Below are 22,398 nucleotides of genomic sequence, written 5' to 3' on the forward strand. Positions count from 1 at the left end.
AGCTTAAACCTCTGAATCTGAGGTTCATAGGTGCTTTGGGGGATCTTGACTCTCATGATACCTCCTTCATGAACTGGATGAGGGAGAGCCGCAACATTTAAAAGGATATTCTTCCCAATAGCCTCCATAAAGGACTTCCTCGCCACTACTCTTGGTGGCCCTCTAACTGTGTCCCCTGATGCGCTATCCTTTGCCTTATCCCAAACCCCATAGCCAATATCAGCTTCTTCACAACTCTCCTTAGCCAGCTAAAAAACCCTAGCGAGTCTTGCGCCAGATATTATCTCGAAAAATCTCTCTCCCCTTGATTTCACCTGATTCCTAAACTTGTAGAATCCCCAAGGACATTCTTCAAGGATCACATCCACAACCTTGAACTCTCATTGACAACACAATAGATTATAGACCTCCTCTTGTTGTCTGTACCAATCTAAGGATATGACCTGGTGGGCTACTTTCTCTTTGATCTCCTCCCCCTTTTCCATCACCGCGAATCTCTCTCTCTCTCTCTCCCTCTCTAATGAGTTGAAGTTGAACTACATATTAATCTTTTCAATTGGGTGTCACATAAATTTGTTTTTCAGGGTTGTGAGAGAGTCTGATTTGAGAGTTGGTTTGTATATCTTTCGTAACTTAACAAATGCATATGTGTTGTGATCTTGAAGTGGATGTCAATGGGCAAGATATTCTTATGGTTGATAAGGTAATTCACTTTCCCTTGTTGTTTTTTTTGCTTGTAGGTGTAATTATATTGAGTTTTGATCTTTTGTTCAACCTGATTGGGATGGTTCACAATCACATGTGCTTGGGGTCAAGGAAGAAGGTGGCAGTGGGTGCGAGGTAGGGGGCAGGGTGATGGTGGGGGAATTGCATGGAGGGGGTTGGGAGAGATGAGGATGGCGACAGGGGTAGTGTTTACATCCTATTTTTACAAATTTCACACCCTACTTTCGGTCATTGACTGAAATACAATACATGCTTTAATGTCGTGCATTGCACTTGCCATGAAAGGGGTTCATTTTTGAATTTGAACAATAAAGTGGGAAGATGGTGTAGGAAGTTGTGGTCAGTTACTTAACCACCTAAAGCTATTCAAATTCAAAATCAAAGTGAGAAGTGGAAGTTGTTCGAACTACCCAGAACTACCAAATGAACAATTATAAAAGAAGAGAATGCAATGAAAAACTAGCCCCGACCAATTCAAGCATGTCTTTACATTTCAATTTATCTTTTACTTTTCTTTTCCAGATTTTTATCTTTCATCATTTAGTTTTTGCTGGAGTTGGATTTCAGCCACTAATATCTCATTGGCTTGTGTTTCTAGAGGCATTCATGTAGGTTTTGCATGGAGAATAACTCCAACAATATGTCTTTTGGGCCCGTGTTTTAAAGACGTTTTCTTATTGATAAAGTATTCCTTCGAGTTTCCTTAATGGTATGTTCTCTGCATGTACTAGTATTCAATTCAATAGAATGCTTGGTCATCCATTATCATCAAGTTGCAAGCTTCATTAGTTCATGGCTAGTAGAGTTGTGAAGACTTCAACGAATTCATTTTTAGGCAAGTCAACGATTTGGTCGTAGAGTAGTTGTAGTGTAAATACCACGTTGTAAACATCACCAGTTTCAGATTTGGCAAGTTGTAATGACTTCAACAAATACAGACTGCAAGTAAGCAATTTGATTTTCAATCTTCTTCTATTGCGATTTTCTTTTCCTTAAAGTCCTTAGAGCAATCAAGGCACTAGGCACTGGAAAGATCTCATTTTCGTTCTAGTTAGAAGTTGGATTTTATTCCATCAGATTTCATTGAGTCGTACAGCTTTGGCATACCCGCACATCACAATCTGCCGCGTTGTTTCCGAATTTGTTGGTGGACAGGTAGGGAACCGGTTAGGGGTGTTAGGGGTTATCGGAATAGAGGGGTAATTTGAAGATTTTAAAATACAAGGGGAGAAGAAGAAGTGAAACTTTGGTTTTAGGGTATAGAAAAGAAGTTCATGACAAGGGACTTTTGAGTAATATAGGGTGAATATATGAGAGTAATAGTAATCTGAGCGTAGACAAGATTACCTTTCGTCGGGCCTTGTCTCTGCCCTAAAGTTCATCGCCCATACGTTCTGAACCTGAACTCTACTCCAAGAAGCTTTGCTGTGGCAAAGCTCTTCTTCAAACTCTCTCTCTCTCTGCAGAGAGCAAGAGAAAACCTAACGCTCTACTGAAACCTTATCCTAACCTTAGAAATGGATGCTATCAGAAAGCAGCTCGATGTGCTCATGGGAGCGAACCGTAATGGCGACGTGACGGAGGTGAATCGCAAGTACTACGACAGAGATGTCTGTCGTCTGTTCTTAGTTGGGCTTTGCCCTCACGAGCTTTTCCAATTAACGGTGCAAACTCTCCCATCCCTTTCCCTTCTCCGCTTTGATTCTTCGTACCTTAACTCGTTTCTTTGGTTATTTGCTTTAATGTAGACGAGTTACTTCTCTTCCTTCCAAGTTTTGGTACAAAATTGTTTCTCAAGTAACTTTCTTTGTATGAGATCCTGTAACTTGGAGCTCTTGTGCTTTGGTTTGGGTAATAGTCACGTAAACCCTTCTCTGGTCCTTGATCAAAGTTCTTTTATTTGAAAAACTTGGTTACATTATGTTCCATTCGTTGATTATGAAAGAGCTTTTTTTTGTTCCACAAAACATGGAGCTGTCAAAAATGTGTTTCTGTTTTTGATGATGTGTGTTAATTAACAGAACTTCACTTCTTTCAGTTTATTGTCTGAACTATGAACCCTAATTGATGACGGGTTCATGTTGACCTGCTCTGGTGTTGTAGCCTCTTATTGTCCTTCGGTGTCTGTATCACTATGAGCCAACATATTGATAATTGTGTCCCAGTGGTGAAAAGCTGTTCTGAACTTCTTGCTCCATTACCTTGGCCTTCAGGCTCGGTCGGATTTATGTCTACTGCACATGTCCGTCTAGCATCCATGTCATGTATTTCCATACTTTGCATGTTCCTTTTTTGACACGGTTGTATTACTATGCATTGAAACTAGGAGATGAATAGGAACACATCTCCATCACTATACTCTTTAAGACTTGATAATTAAGCTGCACTATAATAACTTTCTACCATTACCTTGTAGACTACAGTTGCTGTTGTTGTATATGTAATGTGTGATATATGGCTTGTACCCTTATTTGAATAAAACTTGGTACTTGTCAGGGAAAAAGTTCTATGATTATCTTTAGGTTTAGGGAACTTGATGTATTTAATTAGTTACTTAATTTTTCATTGGGTATTATGGTTTTCTATATTGACTTCTGGCTCTTGTTTCAAATTGTTCCAGAAAATGGATATGGGTCCATGTCCAAAGGTGCACTCGTTACAGCTGAGGAAAGAGTATCCTTTGTACTTATACTGCACAGAATGTAACTTTTTTTCTCTTGTAAAATTTATTTAAAACGAGGGCCGCCATTTTTGCTGATCCTCCATGATCACGAGTTTTCATTGTGACTTTGCAGTGGATTGTTCACTGCTAATGTTCACTGCTTTGTGGACCTAGCTACAATAAAATTACATTAAACATTTAGCAGGACATAGGGGAAGAAAAGGTGACTTTAAATTCTCTAAAAATGTATTTTGAAAAGTTCAGGTAATCCCCCCTGTTTTGGTTGATTTGGAACGTTCAGGTTATTTGCTGTTGGACTTTTCATGATCGTGAAGTTATGTTTATCCATTATCCTTCCTGAACCTATATAGATACAAAGAGGCCAAAGCAAAAGGTATTGATAACTATGAAAGAGATTTAGAGGATGTCATAGACAGGCTTATTGTTGAATGTGATCGGAAGATTACAAGAGCTCTTAAGCGTCTCGAGGATGAGGATGCAAAAGCTGCCATTGCCATTTCTGTTTCCGAGGTTACCCAGGTAAATGGTTATGGTTTTATGAGTCATGCATCAGCTGCCACTGAATGTATCTGCAATTTTCTGTAGAGGAAATTTAAGTTTCCTGTTGAAACAGCAGTCACTTGAGGTACTGGAGTTGTCAAAGCAAATTAAAGAAAAGTTGAAAGAGGTCGATGAGCTTGGTAAGATTTCCCTCATAAAGTAGCTCTGCATTTTCTTTTTAAGATCCTTTTGTTATTACAAACATTTGCCACTGGTGGAAATGATGGTTTTTTTTTTTTTTGGGTTTTGTTTCAGTGTATTGTGCATTGTGTTACTTAGTGAAAAACACCTTGCCTTTTTTTTTTTTGGATTTCTTGCATTTTTTAATGCATATCATAAAATTTGTGGGTGAATGTTGCACGGGCAAAGCCCCCCCCCTATTTTGTTTATTGTAGCTATTGCTTACGTTATGCTTTATCTGATTAGAACTGTCGGGAAGGACTAAAATGTGTAGTTGTGAAGGATAGGCGGCTTATGCCCTTGTTGGTACGTAGCTGACCTATGGAATAATATGGACCATTCATACTACCTCCATTTTAATTGAAGGCGGTGAATAATCTATAGGATTTTGGTTACTAAGTCTTCTTGAAATTACGCTCTTATGCTTAAAATATTATTGTCAATTGTCATGGTAGCAACTTGATTGCTGGCCGCCAGGCCAAAGCGAGTGCCATATTTTACATCCTTTCACTTCTGATTGAACGGGGTTTAAAGCAAGGTTTGAGGTTTTGGTCGAAACCTGTACATTTTTTTTTCTTTCAAGTTTTGATATATGGTTTTGGGGTTCAAATGGCCAAAATTAGGTCATGAAACTTGTAGGACACCATATTTTAGGCCCCCTAAACATAGTGGAACCCTTAGATTTTAGAGAAGCACACCCAAAATGTAGTTTGACTTCAGACCCTAGGTTGGTAGTGTACGCTGTATACATTCTCTAGTATGGTCTATTTCCACTTACGTTTTACCCAAAATGTAGTTTGACTTCAGACCTTAGGTTTGTAGTGTATGCTGTATACATTCTCTAATATGGCATATTCCACACAATGTTTAGTACTAGTACACATCAACACATGCATTTCAAGTAAAACAATTTAAATATGCATTAGAAATGAATATACATCAAATTATAAACAAAAAAAAAACCCGACTTTATCGTAGTTTATCATGCATCAGAGCTACTCCTCAACCAGCTCTAATATGATCATTCCTTACTTTATCTTTTCTAGTTTTGCCACTCATCCATCTCAACATCCTCATCTCCGCTGCACTGTGTTTATCTACATGATGCTTCTTAACTGCTCAATATTCCACACCATACATCATAGCCGGTTGTATGATTATCTTAAGAAATTATGCTTTAAGTTTTAAAGGAATATGCCGATCACACAACACTCAGGACACACCTCTTCACTTCATCAATCCTATTTTAATTATCTGTGAAACATCATCCTTTATATCACCTTTTTATTTATGATTGAGCCCAAATACCTAAAATAATCACTTTGCAGAATCTTCCTCTCATCAATTTTCACCATCCCATTATCTGTCCTAGTGTAACCAAAGTTACACACCATATACTCTATCTTCGTTCTACTTATCTTAAAACCTTTTGATTCCAAGGTTGATCTCCATAACTCCAACTTGGCGTTAAGCCATGCTTTTGTTTCATCTACCAAAACAATATCATCAGCAAAAAGCACACACCAAGGAACCTCATCGGTTTGCAGTCATGTTCTAACCCTTAATCTGAGCATTGACCCCAATCCGAATTGTTTTGTTCAACTTAATAACTTTTCTCCCAATCAAATTCTTATTCCTTTAACTACGAACCTGTCACAAGCTGATCTCCCACTGGATCTCACTGGTTTGGGATTAGCACTGCTTTTACCTCTACTCATGCACCAATCCTTAACTGGTCCAACTAGCTTCGACCATGTTAGCTTGAGTTTCAAGGGTTCTAACAAGGCATACCAATCCAAGTTAGCAAGCCAATCGTGGATTATGTGGGGATTAAGTTTCCCATTGTATTCTTTATTCAAGCTTGATTTTTTTGTGACTTGTCTGCTCTTTCGTTTGTAAGACCCGTTTCAGCAAGGGTGTGTAGGGCATCATCTAGGGAAACCTGGGGTCTGTAAGCTGCTCTGCCTAAAACCCTAGAGTGATTATTAGCAGTAGAACGATAAAGCAATCCCTCCTCAATTCTGTTGATGTTTTCAGGTCTGGGGAATGAAAAGATTCCACCCTGCGCTGTCTCAGGGCAGCCATATCAGCTGGATAATTGTCTGACCATTTCAGCCAACTCATTAACAGTATCCTTAAGAATGGATTCATTAGGGTTTCTGGCCTCACTGCAGACCATAGCTCTAATACCAAATAATGAAGTTTTTAGCCGAACCATTTAGTTGGGATGAGACTGAGTTGAGTTGAGTTGAGTGGAGGGGCCTAAGGATTTAGGGTTAAGAAACATCAATGAATATCAGAACCACTGGATGGTAGGAACCAGATTTAGGAGAACACTTTATAGATCAGGCAAAGTAGGTCTGATTAAACAGAAACCCAGGTTGATGGCTTAGAGTGATAGGTAGAACACAACTGTAAAATATGATTCAAATCTAAAGGCTGGTTATAAAGATGATGAAGAATTTAACCGTAACTAGGAAACTTGAAAACCCAAATATAACAGTAAATTAAATAGCAAAGCCTGAAGGTTTAAAAAAAAAAAATGAATTAACAGTCTGAATTAATGATTTAGCAGTAAACTAAAACCTTAAAAAAATAAACAGATTTCAGATCTTAAAAATAAAACCAGAAAGTTAGGATTCTTTCAATCAATGGAGAAAGCCTGCTAAAACTGAAAACTGATCCTAGCATATTGATGGCAAGTTCCAACCGATTTTAAAGAATAACTCAACAATAGAAGCAAGAACTAACATGAAACTTGAATTGCAATAATATAACAGAATCCGAATTGATGAGCTGACAAAATAGAGATAGGAGTGATAGCTCAATCTAGGAATCCACCTGGATTTGATGCAATCCAGGGTTCGAAAACACTGGTTCGGATCGCTTATGAGCCCACCCAAGTGTTAAACAAGTCAAACAATGAAGCTAATTGCAGTTCTCTAATGAACCAGAATTTAAAGGGCCACTAAGATAGATAAAAAGGGGAAGGAATAGGATAGGAATCACAAATTAAAGGTTGGGGGCAGACTAAGCTTTAACTAGATTAAGGATATAACAGATTTAACATGAAAAGAAGGGGAATTTTGGGAAAGAATAAAAATAAAAGAGGATTTAGAGGTTGTATTCTGGGGTCTATAATACACAAAGAAGGTGGCATAGATGATGATGTTTCACAAAGAATTAAAGTGGGATGGATGAAGTGCAGATGTGCGACCGGAGTACAGTGTGACCGACACATTCTTTGAAGCTTAAAGAAAAGTCCTACAGGACTGTTATCCGACCTGCTATGTTGTATGGGGCGGAATGTTGGGTAGTTAAGAAGTGCCATATAGCGAAGCTATGTGTGGCAGAGATGAGGATGTTAAGATGGATGTGTGGCAAAATTAGGAAGGATAAAATGAGGAACGAATGTATTAGAGCTAATATGGGAGTGGCCCAATCAGCGACAAGCTCCGAGAATGTCGTCTAAGTTGGTTTGGCCATGTACAATGGAGGGTTGGGGACGAAGTAATGCGAGACAGAAATCGAGAAGAGGGTTGAAGGAGGTAGAAGAAGAAACCAGAGGGGGAGGGGAGAAATCAAATAGAAGAAAGGGGAAGAAGAAGCCGTGAGAAGAAGGGGGAGGGGTGTGCCAAGCACAAACTTCTTTTCAATTCATTTTTTTTTTTTGCATTCATTAATTCCAAAACGTGGTTGAATACAATCTTAAATAAAGACAAGAAAAATGTAAATCCCTAAAATAAAGACTCCTAATTACTTACTAAAACCAAGCTAACTAAAATAGAAACCCAATAAAACTAAAATTGGTAGTTTCCCTATATGTCTAATAACTACCTTAAAATAAAAGATTACATAATAATTTTCCAAATAAAATAAACTTCCTAAGATCCTACTAGATCCAAACACTCAAATTGGACCCGGTTCAACTGGGTTTGGATCGGTCCAGTCCAAGATTGTCCTGCATCAACTCTCCCGATGTTGAGAAAAACTCGACCACGAGTTTAAAAAAAGGAGAGGATCAACACCACTCGATCAACATCCACGATCAACAACTTGGATGGGGTGAACGTACGGATGTAATCGTAATGACAAGGACAACACTCCTCAAAGTACTTCAAGGGGATGACGAATTCTACGTGCCCAACCTTAACGTCGTCGGACGTATCCATAGGGCCATATGTGTCGCCTTCCATTGTGTTCTTGACCTCCATAGTTTCAATCTCAAGCTCCTTAGGATCCTCTTGGCTGGTCACGATCATCACAGTTGTTAAAGGGCCAAGTCCCTTGGTCTCGACCTCATTGTCCACTAATGCGACTATATTGCTTTCGACGTCTTCCACATGAGTGTCGGTAACAGGAACTTCACGGGCTGGATCTTCCTTGAAGACAGAAATTACTGAAACTTCTTCATTCTCAATTAACGTTGCTTCAACGTCAGGCTCTTTAGGGACTGTCCTATTAGTAGGCGGGGCAGCCATTTGCATTTCATGGGTAACTGGAAGGTTTTTCAAGGCCTCTCCAATCAAACGACTGTTCAAGTCTCGAGAGCTCTTCATCCTGTGTTGATTTGTTCATGAAATCCCATGACCATTCAGTATTGCAGTTGACTTGTAACTCACTTAGGCATGAAAATTGGATGTTCAGTGTACAACAATCATCATAAATATTATGGCCTTGAAGAATATTCCCTGCTGAAACGGCACTCAGGAGTGATTGATACTGGATAAGGGCTTGAGAACTGTCAGACTTATGAAATGTTGTCATGATCTTTTCAATAAATCTATAAGGAGAAAATACCTGATGCAATGCTTCCCCTGTTACAGGATATAATAGGTGATGGATTGTAACCAAGAGAATTCGGTTGCATTGTATCTGAGTCCTACTATTGGTCAATTCCCGTAAATATGGTGAAGTGTAGAACATTGATGGCACAATTGTAAATACAATGAGATTTATGATATCAATGGCAGAATTGTAATTAAACTGAAATTGCTAAATGGATGGCAGATTTGTAATTATGGAGAGTCAACTAAAATTCTGAATGACACGTGAGAGATGGGGGCAATTCTGTAAATAAAAATAAGAAAGGACTGAAATAAACTAAAGGACTAAAGTGGGGGTAATATGGGAAAATGGAGAAGCAATAAAAGGAAGGAACCATGAGAGGGAGGGGTATACTTGGAAGGACATAAAATTTTTGGACAAAGAGGAATATAATAAGGGAAGGGTACCTTTAAAAAAAACTTAAGAAATAAGTGTTGAAACAACCCACGATTTGATTCTGGTTGTCTTCAACCTTGAGAAACAGAACCAGGCGGAGCAGGGCTTCACGATTCTTCTGAGATCTGTCACATCTGGAGGTCTTTCATTCTGAAATTTTGAGAGTAGCAACTACACCCCAAGGCCTATCAATTGCACCAGCAACCAGCGGGAATAAAGTAGCAGCAGGGGAACTGAAGAGACCTGAAACCAGATCTGGCGGTAAAACAGAACCCAGTATGAACCAGGCTTCGAGGCTTTCAAAGGGAGAAGTATATGGGGCCAAGATTCAGAGGCTACAACTGCCAGTAGATGGGCTTCCTTCGATCCAGATTTTGGAGCCAATTGACCAGGCTTTATAAGTCAGCGAGGCTCTCTTTTGACGCTAATCTGATGCAAGTTTTAACGCAGAACAGAGGAGGTCTTAGAATATATTAAAAAAGAGAAAGAAGAAGAATATGAAGGAGAAGAATAGAGTCGGGAAAAGAGATCACAAGCGAAGGAAGAAGATGGGATCCTCGGCTCTGATACCAAATAATGCGGGACAGAAATAAAGAAGAGGATTGAAGGAGGTAGAAGAAGAAACCAGAAGGGGAGGGGAGAAATCAAATAGAAGAAAGGGGAAGAAGAAGCCGTGAGAAGAAGGGGGAGGGGTGTGCCAAGCCCCAACTTCTTTTCAATTCATTTTTTTTTTTTTTGCATTCATTAATTCCAAAACATGGCTGAATACAATCTTAAATAAAGAAGAAAAATGTAAATCCCTAAAATAAAGACTCCTAATTACTTACTAAAACCAAGCTAACTAAAATAGAAACCCAATAAAACTAAAATTGAAAATTTCCCTATATGTCTAATAACTACCTTAAAATAAAAGATTACATGATAATTTTCCAAATTAAATACACTTCCTTAGATCCTACTAGATCCAAACACTCAAACTGGACCCGGTTCAACTGGGTTTGGGTCAGTCCCATGTAGTACACCAGTTGGGTCGGTCCGGTCCATGATTGTCCTGCATCACGAAGGAGTGATCTGGCCGATTGAAGGAGCTAAAAGAGCTAGGAGCAAGGCCAAAAATTACCATAGGTGAGGTTGTGAAAAATGACATGCATAGTCTAGGTCTTGTGCCAAGTATGATCTCAGGTAGAGCCTATTGGAGGGTAAGGATCCACGTTATCGACACCAGGTAGCTGAGATTTTCCTGATTTTCTGGGCTATCCTCTTTCCTCTTACTTTATTTTTTCATTTTCCATTACTCACTTATCGTATTCCATTTCTTCATTTTTACTCTTCATCCCTTTTACTTTCCTTTCCCCTTTGTGAGGACCTCAGTTTTCTCTACTTTGTTTTGAAAGGATCCATGTGGCCAACCCCATTTTGTTGGGATAAGGCTGAGTTGTTGTTGATTCAACCTCTCGATAGAGATAGCTAAAACCAGCAAGTTCAGATGTTTGAATCTCAACCAAAAGGGCTTGGATTGACTCAAAACTTCTTGGGGAGGTTGCTAACACAATGGCCAATTGATTCCAATGGAAAAGCATCCCAAATAGAGATCAAATTATGAAATATAGCTTCTGCAACTCAGATCCAGCGATAGCAAGAGGACCAGCACTGATGTTTGGTTTGGTGCTCCCGAAAGGAGAGGGCTTAGGGGCTGTGACTACAGCTATATAAACGGGCATTGGCGCTCTACTTAATCTAAAGGGCAGACGTTAGCGCCCTTTGTATTGTAGTAGGGCCGTTGCTTGTGTTGTAGTAGTCGTTGTTTGCAGGATTGTTGGTTCGCAGGCCTGCTCTATAAATGAATAAGGAGAGGCCTTGAGATATTAGCTCATCCTCCCATGTAACTAAGTTCCAGCGCCTGAGTGAGCTTGAATTGCAAGTCCGCTGGCATGGATGGCATCAACAAACCAATCAATGAGATGTTGTTGGTTGCTTGGCTTCTCATTCGAAGGAATCCTCTGCTTGGTATTCCCAAATCTGACGATGAATTGATCAACTGTTTCTTTATCAGCCCCTAGGGATTTGGTCGTCCAGAGGAGGGCTTTCTTCTAACCCAAAACCAGCCAACCAGGTTGAAAGTAAAGTTGCCATCATTTACTATTTAGCCATTATTATCTTGAGTGTTCTCAATACTGAGGTTCTTCAACAGCTCAACTCCTATAAGGCTGAACCCGATGCCAAATCGGACACTCTCACTACTGTTGTCAATTCCATTCAGACAATGATGGAATTTATGCAAGCTTCGATTGACCGACTGGTGGCTTCTGAGAAAGGGAAGAGTCTCATGCTATCTAGGGATTCTTCCAACTCCAACCCCCCCCCCCCACTACCACCATATGGGGCTGGATGATATGAAGATGGAGTGGACAAAGCAACAAGGTTGGATGTCATTGATTTTTATGGGGACCACAACCCAAATCAGTACATTGATTGGGTTCGTAGTTTGGAAATTTTCTTCAGATGTTACAATTTGACAAAGGCTAAGAAATTGATATTTGCAGAGGGCAAGTTGAAAGGCATGGCTTGGTCGGTGGATCAAACACTAGCAACAGAACCGGAATCGAGGTCTTGGCTGAGTTACTACATGGGCTGAGATACGAACTGTGATGGACCGAAGATTCCAACCGGCCGATTACAAGCAGCGTGTACACTGTACACTTCAAATTTGTGTAGTTGAGATAGGATAGTATGTCAGTTGAGGAGTACGTGGCCAAGTTCTATTACTTAGCCACTTATTCTGAGTTTGAGTGGGACGAGGTCTTGGTAGTGCAGTACCGCAATGGCTTGCATCCATAGATCAGTACTGCACTTGTAGGCTTGCAGCCAGCAGACTGCCTACCATGGAGGAGACAGTTCAGGTGGCATATTAGGTTGAGGAAAATTTGAGGAAACCTTATAATTGGAGGACTTTTACTGATACACATTCCAAGGGTGATAACTTCCGCCCACAACATTCTTCTTCTCAGGAGAAGTCAATTTTGGTTACCAAACCACAGGCTAATGGTTCTTCTATGGCACCTACACAACCGGTTCATCCTTATTCCCCTCCTTAGCGAGGTTTAGATAGACCTTATTCTCCACCTCGACGTGGATATGATAGAAATTCGATGATGCTGAAAGCAGCTATTTAGTGCTTCACGTGTATGGGATACGAACATATGACTGCTAAGTGCCCTAACTGTTTGGTAGTATACATTGACAAGGACAACTTCATACCATTTGAACCAAAGGATAACTGGACAATAAGGACAGTCAATCTAGAGGCTAAGCGTGAGCGTGAGCCTAGTGAGGTTGATGACGATGATAGTGATGGTGAGTGTTAGTATTGCTATGTTATTCACCCCCTCTTGGCTACGTAGAAGGTTTCCAATGACGAAGATAAAGATTGGCGTCGTAACAGTATCTTTCAGACCAGGGTGCAATGTAATGACGACTTGTGTACTAAGGTGATTGACCTAGGCAGTTGCACCAACGTTATCGCTGAAGATGTTGTTCGCAAGTTGGGATTGAAGACGAAACCTCATCTGAATCCCTACAAGGTTGTGTGGGTGAACAATACAAATCTCAAAGTTTATGAAAGGTGTTTGCTCATGTATTCCATTGGTGGACTGATTGATCAGGTGCAGTGTGATGTCCTCCCTCTGAAAGTCTGTCACATTCTCTTGGGACGCCCATGGTTGTATGACAAGAAAGCCAAGCACTATGGTTATGAAAATACATATTCCATTTAGCATGGTAGACTTGAGATGAAATTCCTCCCAGTGAAAGATCTTCCATCAATCAAACTCAAGAAGACAGCTAGTACATTTATCCTTCGGTGAGTTGACTCGGACGACATTCTTGGACCTCATCCTAACTCGACAGTGTCAAGTTCATTTCAGAGGAGGAGAGTTGATGCAATTGCCTTAGCCTGGCTGGACCAATATGACACACTTTGGAAGCCTAAGTCAAGAACCGGTCCTAAACCATTTTTCTGGTTTGGCAAGGGCTTGTAGATGCAATACTTAATTTATTTTATTCTCTTTATTTTTGGAAGTTGAGTAGATACGTAAGGTATTTTCTTGGGGTAATTTAGTTTCTATTTCAATTAGTTTCTTCTTTTAGTTGGTTTCCATCTTAGTTAGGTTTCTATTTCTAAGCAAGAGTATTTTCTATTTATTCATTGTAAGCGTAGTAGAACTCAGATTTGAAGTTTTGAAGAATTTGAGTTTATGAGTGCGGCTTTGGTATTGTGTGATCCTTTTCCCGTCCTTGTGTGATTCTTCTCTCTCCCCCTGCTCTTCTAATTCTCCCCAGTATCCCCTTCTTCCCTACTGGCCCTCCACCAATACGTATGATGGTGCAGTAACAAGTGTAATAATTGTGGGGGACCAATGTAGTAAATTCCCAATTACAATTGGGTTACACCCAAGGTTTAATATTTCGCGATATCTTGGTATCTCGGGCCTACCGAGATATCCGAGATACCCGAAATATGACCGAAATATTACATTTTTTCTGCAATATTTCGGGGGTCCATCTCGGGGGGTATTTGGCCATATCTAGGCCTGAAACTTCATGGACAACCTTATTTAAGCTTAATAAACACATTTAAACCATAAAATTGCAAAAATATAAATTCAAATTGGTGTTTTGGGCTTGCACCCTTGATTGACATACAGTCGCCGACCCTAATGTATAAATAGTTAAATACACATAGATTAGATAATAGTATTTAACTTCATCACATATCAAGTTAAAGCCAATATACATTGATGAGTACCATGATTCTCATAAACTCCATAATATTCAATAAGTCAAAACTCAATAGCTCAAATGCTTAAAGTCTTAAAGGTAATACACTAAGTGTCAAAGTCACAAGACTCGCAAGTCACAACTCACAAGTCCATAGATCAATGAAATCACAACTTAAGTTACAAATTACAAGTGCTAAACTACTAATAGTAGTTGCTGTGTCTCCCTGGATCAATCCCACTCATGCCTCGCTGGAGTCGACGTTCATTGCTCTCTATTTGAAGGACATATGTGGACCACGGTATAGAATCGGAGAAGAAACGAGTGTAGTCATCCACAAGTGTCACGTAAATGGAATCATCAACATATTGTAGGTAACTTATCCTAGGATATAAGCTAGGGTTACCAATCGATCCAGTCCGTGAAGAAGATGATCCACTGTGATATGATGTTGGCGTCGGCGCAAGAGGCGATGGCATTGGCTGCATGTATGGCTGGTGAGGTTGGTAGCTAGGTCCGCTAGGGTATGCAAAGATGTTATCTACAAAAGATGATCCAAGATGTCCCGGGACTGGGACCGTAGTCATAGTCCCCTACTCCACTAAATCGCCCATATAATGATGATCCATATCCATATCCATCGTAAGGTTGTGATGCACCATAATCCGATGCCAATGGAGTGGTATGTGCGTCAAAGATGGGGCACGCCAATGTCCAGTCGGTCCTCCCTCCTTAGCACCCATACTCAAACCACCAACAGAGCTAGATAGGTTATCAATGTCCATGTGATCAGGTTGCAACTGTGTTTGTCGACCCCTACGCTTCCTGTTGTATGTATGTAGGGGGCCTCTTGAGGGTGGGGGTGCGGGGGCACGTGCTCCGTGGTCCGTATCTTGTGTGGTATGATCAAACTGTGTCTCTCCAGTGAATCGGAGTGGCTCTACAGGTGCCGTATCCTGGGCCTCCTGGCCTACCACATAATGCTCTCGCATGCTGTCAAATTCTTCACCAGCATCACCACCACCACCGGCATTACCACCACTAGCATCACCATCACCACCACCAGCATCACCATCATCACCATCATCATCATTTGAGGACTTAGACCAGTCTTTATCATCAGCAACATTGCCACCAGTGGGCTGGAATGGTATGGGTGAGGCTTCCCTTGCATGTATCTGACCCTCGTCAGCCATATAATCGTCCACATCAGCACCAATCTCAGAAGGTATCATGGGGTCGGGCCTACCTCCCTCCTCATCCAACACTGGCTCACCTCTATCCCTCACCCAATCCACAATAGGGTCCTCATCGTCTGAGTCAACTTGAAAGATGTCAGCTAGATCAATGGTGCCCCTCAGTCCCTCATGTCCCATGCGTATGTGGTGCAGTTTCAGCCTCAAGTTGTAGTGCACATACACCATGTCAGATAAACGTTGAGACCCCAATCTGTTGCGCCTCTTGGAGTGGATGAGTGCAAAGGTACTCTAGTTCCTCTCACAACCAAATGCAGAACATGTTTGGGCAAGGACTTTAATTGCTATTCTTCTTAAGTTTTCAGCCGATTCCCCATACAACACCCACCATTCAGCTGCATTACAAGTTTACAACAAAAAAGACATGTGTCAAATGTTGTTTCAACTTTCAAATTTCAATATATATGTAATTTAAAACTTAAAAGAATTACCAGCATCACCACATGCTCTGCCTTGTATCACAGCCTCAGTTCCAAAACTTCCCAATGCATCCCTAAATACCTTGATTTACACCCATGTGGAAAATTAGTAAGTACTTCTTCACTACTTATTTGAAAGCATCAATAAGTTGAGTTTCCAAATGAACTCACCTCATTGTTGCAAATTGTTTGTAGTGCACCATCTGGCTCCAACTTCTTCACTACTTGTTTCACAGCATCAATAAGTTGAGTTTCCAATAAGTAGTGGAAAATGAATTTTTAGTTGTAGGAAAATGAATTACCTCCAAAAAGTAGTGGAAAATGAATTTTTAGTTGCAAATTACCCCTAATTATTTCCTATTTTAGTTGTAGGAAAATGAATTTTTAAAACCAGAAAAAAAAAAAAATACATATGGGAAAAAAATTTCGACACCGTGAGGCTGTAGATCGGCCTCTGGTGTCTAACATATATTAATATTATCAACATCCAACAACATTTGTACAAAGTATTTTTAAAAAAAATAGTTTTAGAGAAATAGAATTTACCTTAAATAGTGAAAATAGGCTTGGATGATGAGCTTAGATGACCCTCCGACGTCTTCCCGGCGACAAGGAGCTTCAACAATGCTTGGATGATGCTTGGAAGGGAGGAAGAAGAGCAAAAAATGAGGAAGAAGAGAGAAAAATAGAGTTTCAGCAGCTCTCGGTCGAAATATCGACCAAGAGCTGCGAAATATGGTATAAAATGGCCCCTCACGTGACACTATTTGTCACTTTTTCAATGTCTCGCGATATATCGTGAGGTCCACGATATTTCGTCGGTATCTCACGATATATCGACGAAATATTGTATTTTTTTGTTTCGGATTGGTTTCGTATCTCGGACATGTCGAGATATACGAAATTTGGCGATATATCGCCGAAATTTTGCGAGATTTTCAACCATGGTTACACTAAGGATGAGCTTTAAGCTCTTATTTGTTTGCACTTATCATGGATGATTTAACCGGAGACATTCAGCATGAGTCATAGTATTAAAACTCATCTCGACTTGGCGAGATCTCGGCGAGTTTCTCGGTTTTCTGAGAAATCGAGACGAGATGGCATACGGTACATAAAAGTGAAATATCTCGTTGAGATCTCAGATCTCGGGTCGAGATCTTGGGTTGACCCATGGAAATGACCCTTCTACTATGTATTTACTTACCTAACTCGACAGAATTCGACCTATCTTGGCGAGATCTCGGCTCTCGGGTTGACCCATGGAAATGACCCATCTACTATGTATTTACTAACCTAACTCGACAGAACTCTTATATGCTTGCTGTGGAGCACTATATGCAACATTACAACAACACTATGTCATGGGAAGACTATGTGACACTAGCAGGGACTGAATACTTGATTCAAAGTCATTTTATGTGATAATAGTTGTAACACTGTTAAACAGTTTGATGTTTCACTTCAACATTTCTAATTCTCATTTAAGTTGTTTAAATTGAATGTTTTGCTTGCTTTCTATTACTAAATTATGTGTAGAGTAGGATATTTTAGTACGTCATCGCCTATGAACTTATGGTCCGAATTGAAACTCATATTTGGACTTTGTTTTTGCAAAATCTGATAGTGCCATTGTGTTTAAATGGCTAAAATAGGCTGAATACCAAGTATCAGACCCAAACTAGGTCTAAAACCCATTGAGTTGAGGCTTCGAGTCGGAAAAAAAGAAAATGCACCAACTCGGCGAGATCTTGACTCGACTCGGTTTTTCCAAGGGCCGAGTTGGTACTGAGACCCGAGTTTTAGTGCCTTGGCCTTGACAACTATAGAACTTAGAAAGCAGAACTAGAATACCAATCCAGAAAATTGAGATTTTCAAAAAGTTTAGTTGAGAAAGGATTATGTAATCGATGGAAATTTTAGGGCTCTTAAACAGGAGCTGAAACTGAAGTTTATAGCAGAAACGGAATGAAAAGTTGAATTAGTATGGCAGAAACCTACATAAGCCTCACCCTATTCAAGAAAATTTCCTTCCTCGAGAGGGAGGGGGGCGTATACCGGTTTGCTAAACCAGGATTTCTATTCATAGTTGTCACAGCGTCTAGGTGACACAAGGCATTGGAGAGGGTCTGGATGCTAGGTGACACCAACAAGATGCCTGCTGAGGCGACCAAGTTGTCTAGGTGACGCCTTGACAACTATGTTTCTATTCCTCTTACTTGACGATCCGACTTGTGATCAAGTCACCGAAAAATGATTGGCGTCTCACAATTAATATATTTCTGCCTACTTGGGTACCATAATAGAATAATAACAAAACAAATAATAAAAAAATATAAAGGAATATATGATCAAGAATCCACCTGATCTTTAGGGCTGAAATCCCGCCAGTATCCAACCTGGAATCCCATCTAGGTTCACTACTGAATCTCACAGCAGTTAAACAGTCTTGAATCTACGAGGCAACACTTGAATACCAATATAAGCCTGACTCCACAGACCAATACATCTGAAGCTTTCATTCATTCATTCATCAAATTTGTGTTTTTTGGCTATTAGGCCAAATTATTATTTATAAAACTGAAAACAAAACCCAAACTAACTGAAACATCTCCTATTATTAACCTCTTTGCTTTACTACCTTGACAGTATTCTTTATCTAAATAGTAACAGTTAAATAGCTACCAAGTTAAAAAAAAAAGAAAGAAGAAAAAAAGCGGGAGGATCTATGAAGTGTAGATGACAACTCAGTAAACTTGGAATCAAATTCAAGGGCTAAAAGTCATGAGGAAGTTTTAAAAATAGCAAGTTGCTAAAATAGAAGGTCCAGATATAACAATTACCAAAATTAGAATTTACCCAAACAGTATTCAGATTTAGAAAATGGAGTTTAGAAACTGAGACTGAAATTAGAAATAGAACAGAATTAGAAGGTAGATTCTGAATTGAAACTCAGGCAGAAAAAAAGAAACTGAAACAAGGATTTTAGAAACTTGAACTCTGAAATAGCAACAAGAGTTCAGAAAATAGAAGCTTGCAGAAATTAACAACCAGAATTAGAAATAATGGAGCAGAATTATTAGCTAATGGGAAATTAAAACTGTAACATTGAACCAGCTTGGCAACTGAAGAATATAACACCCAACAGCTAAACACAGAAAAATAGCAAGTAGTAACTAGTAACCGCAGAGTGTGAGAAGATCCAGAAACCTGAGATTTAAGAAACAGAATAGCAGGTTAGTTTCTGAACCCGTTAGCAAGATTCTGATTATGAAACAGAACAGAAAATCTAGTTAGTAGAATAAAAGTTAAACACAACAGAATAGATTAGTATGCGCAGGAATAAGGAAAACAACAGAAAATTGTCCTTGAGAAAGGAGAAGACAACAAGGAAGAAGAAAGAATATTGATTAGGCCTCCTACCTAGATCTTGGCTAACATCTCACCATAGTTGTCACGCTGTCTAGGCGCATTAAGGCACTGGGACTCTGGGAGGGTCCAAAATCAAGGCAACACCAACAAGGTGCCCAAGTCGACCAAGGTGCCTGGACGCCTTGACAACTATGCATCTCACTAAGGTGGCCATTGCATCTCACAAGACCACTCTCTCTCACAGAAGAAACAAGCATAAGCTGTAGTGTATTGCCAAAATCATGGGAGTAGAATGATCTCCTCGCCTTTATTTATAATCTTGCAACAATACAAGAAAATAGTAACTCTTCATGCTCAAGTAAGAGAGTTCTAGAGAAAACAAAATAGAAGACTTCTAAACTAGTAACTAAGATTAAAAATAACACTAATCCCTTATAGGCCTTAAATCCCTAATATTTGGGCTTGTATAATTGACCCATTACAATAAAAAGCTAAAAAATACTAAGCCCATGGCCCATATAACCCATTGGACATTCAAAATTAAGCTCAACTTGGCCCAATTTTGAACCATAGGCAGTTTGACCCAAGAAACTGAACCAAACCCAAAACAACAGGGCCATCTTCTCTTCTTGCTGAAATTATTCATCATCCGTTCTTGATTCTCTGGTTCTCTCGGCCATAGTTCAAGAACTCGCGAGATCTCGCCGAGTTTCTCGGTTTTTGGAAAAGCCGAGACGAGACTGCCTACGAGTCTCAAAAGTGCAATATCTCAGCGAGATCTCGGTTGGATCTCGGTTTCGACCCATTATTTTAACCCACCTACCCCTTAATTACCTTACCTAATTGGACAAAACTCGACGAAAATCTCGGCGAGATCTCGGATCTCGGGTCCAGATCTCGGGTTGATCCAAAGTTGAGGCTTCGAGTTGAAAAAAAAAAAATGCACCAACTCTGCCGAGATCTCGACTCGTCTCGGTTTTTCCAAGAGTCGAGTTGGTACCGAGACCTGAGTTTTAGTACCTTGCTCTCGGCATCTAAGATCCTACATAAAGAATCCAATTGCATCAGAATTGATGTGTGCGGGAGAGGACTCCAGTGTTGTTGTCGGTGATGTTCACGGGCAGTGTTGCTGCTGCTGACACTGCTACTGCTGTCGCTGACATTGCCAACATCATTGCCGATTTGCCGTTGCCGAAGCTGAGTTCTTATTCTTTCCTCTTCCTCCTTTTTTTGTCTTCTTCTTCTCCTCATCCTTATTCTTCCGTGGTGGTGTTTATAGCTGTGGCTGCTACTGCTTCTTCTAGTGGCTGTGATGGTGGCTGCTGCAGCTGCTCTGATGGTGGTTGCGCTGCTGCTGTTAGCAATAACTTCTCGAGGTGTCTCAGTTCGTATTTTTTCTTGAATCGTTTCATCCAGTACCATTTCGACAGGCTGATTTACCATACGTGTCGGTTCAATATGGCAGATACATATTGATACTTAACACATTGGATATACTTCCATTCACCATTTTCCGCTACTTGTTTGGATGTCTGTGGAAATGATTTGAATCACCTGTGCCTTCTTTGTTATCATACTGGGACATTATCTGCTCTAATCTGTTTATTATATTGCGTTGTTTGATGTACCCTTTGGCCCGTGTGGAAGTTGTTGAAACAGTTAATAAGATGTTCCTCCTCCCATTATCATGCTTTGAGCATTTCAGCGTAGATCTTTTTGTGTGCTACAATGGTGTATTGATTGATTTAGTATAGATATTTCATTATTTTCTAAGTTTGCATGCATTTTTATGATGATTATTTTGTATATGTGGTAAGATATTCGTGCAGGCTCTTTCTCTCCACTAATGAATATATCTCAATGCTTCCACCAAGGCTTCTTGTTGATACAATTATGATCATTTAGGTCTTTCATCGAGGGTGTAGATGTATCAGTAGAATTTAGTGATGAGAAACAACCAATATTGGTTTTGCAGATCTTGAAGGAAAAACAGATTCTAAGATTCGGGCTCTGGAAGTGGTGGAAGAACTCAGAGCCAAAAGAGCAGACAAACAGGTTTAATTTGCTTCTTTTTGTTTCACTAGCTTCAACGCTCTTTCTTTGGATTTACTGTTATAGTTTTACTTTCAGTATAGGTGATAGTGGTTCTAGTTTAAGTTCCTGGATTTTCTGCTCAGAAGTGGTACTTGTCTTTGTTACCAATTACAGTCTATGCTTCTTCTGGATGCCTTCAACAAGGATAGAGCTTCTCTACCACAACCGCTTCCAAACCCTCCATCATTGGCTCCATTGCCTATGCTCGCTCCTCCAGATCCACGAACCCAGGAAATGATAAATGAGAAGCTGAAGAAGGCAGAGGATCTGGGTAAGTCTCCTATCAGACACTTCTTATGCTGGTACAGGAAGTTGCATACAAAGTCGAGTTTTTGCACTGCTAGGAAATTTGGTTTTTCTTCTGTTTTTAACTTTTTGAGTCATAATTGTACTCCAGGATTTCAATGATGGAATCCCTTCAACCTTGCTTAATCCCTGTCATGGCCTATAGATATAAACCCTTTTCAACTACCTAGCCCCTTGACCAAACCAAACCGGTCGCCTATCTACCTTCACCCATGGCCTAGCCTTTCCCCCGACCAAGGTTTGAAATTTCGGTTTCGACCTTGGCCAAAACTGAAATATTTTGCAAAATGACCACAACCTAGCTGAAACCCTATATGTTTCGGTTGATGGTCTCGATAGGGCATTTCGGTGGTCAAACAGCCATATTTGGACTTTAAACTCCAGGGAAACCCTAATTAAGTATTTCTAAACGTAATGGAACCTTTAGATTGTTACAAAACACACCCAAAATGGTAGTGTATCTTGCGTGTCTACGATAGGATACGATACGATACATCAAATCACCCCTCTGATACGATACCCGATACAGATATGTAAATCCTCTCTGTTAATAGACACATGATTTTGGTATAATATGTTAAATTTTATGGCTGGCTATTAAGATTTGATGAGGTTCAAAGTTTCTTTTTCTTCCCCCTCTTAATTTGAACTTCAGAATAATTGGTTTGTTCACATACTTGTCTATCCATGTCTGTTATCCAGGTGAGCAAGGAATGGTAGATGAGGCACAGAAAGCACTGGAAGAGGCTGAAGCACTGAAGAAGGTATTATCCTCCCATTTTCAGGTTGAGTTATCAGTGATTCACTTTCAGTCGTATTCAGT

General features: G+C 39.9%; 1 protein-coding gene across 3 annotated transcripts in view; it reads left to right on the forward strand.

Annotated features, from left to right (window-relative positions):
- The first annotated feature begins 2,141 nt into the window (after nucleotides 1-2,141).
- LOC122656792 (putative RNA-binding protein Luc7-like 2) overlaps nucleotides 2,142-22,398 on the forward strand; it is a 64,045-nt gene continuing 43,788 nt past the window's right edge. For 2 of the 3 annotated variants that reach the window (XR_006332165.1, XR_006332166.1), the window contains exons 1-7: nucleotides 2,143-2,390; nucleotides 3,347-3,399; nucleotides 3,760-3,928; nucleotides 4,026-4,089; nucleotides 21,151-21,230; nucleotides 21,384-21,540; nucleotides 22,278-22,339. Coding sequence is in view for 1 of the 3 variants with exons in the window: in XM_043851443.1 (XP_043707378.1) it covers nucleotides 2,244-2,390; nucleotides 3,347-3,399; nucleotides 3,760-3,928; nucleotides 4,026-4,089; nucleotides 21,151-21,230; nucleotides 21,384-21,540; nucleotides 22,278-22,339 (732 nt within the window). In the remaining 2 variants the exon portion in view is untranslated. Of the gene's footprint in view, nucleotides 2,391-3,346; nucleotides 3,400-3,759; nucleotides 3,929-4,025; nucleotides 4,090-21,150; nucleotides 21,231-21,383; nucleotides 21,541-22,277; nucleotides 22,340-22,398 lie in introns of all 3 variants that reach the window. The other variant, XM_043851443.1, reaches the window with a different exon arrangement.

This window comes from Telopea speciosissima, chromosome 3 (assembly GCF_018873765.1).
Source record: "Telopea speciosissima isolate NSW1024214 ecotype Mountain lineage chromosome 3, Tspe_v1, whole genome shotgun sequence".
Lineage (NCBI taxonomy): Eukaryota > Viridiplantae > Streptophyta > Magnoliopsida > Proteales > Proteaceae > Telopea > Telopea speciosissima.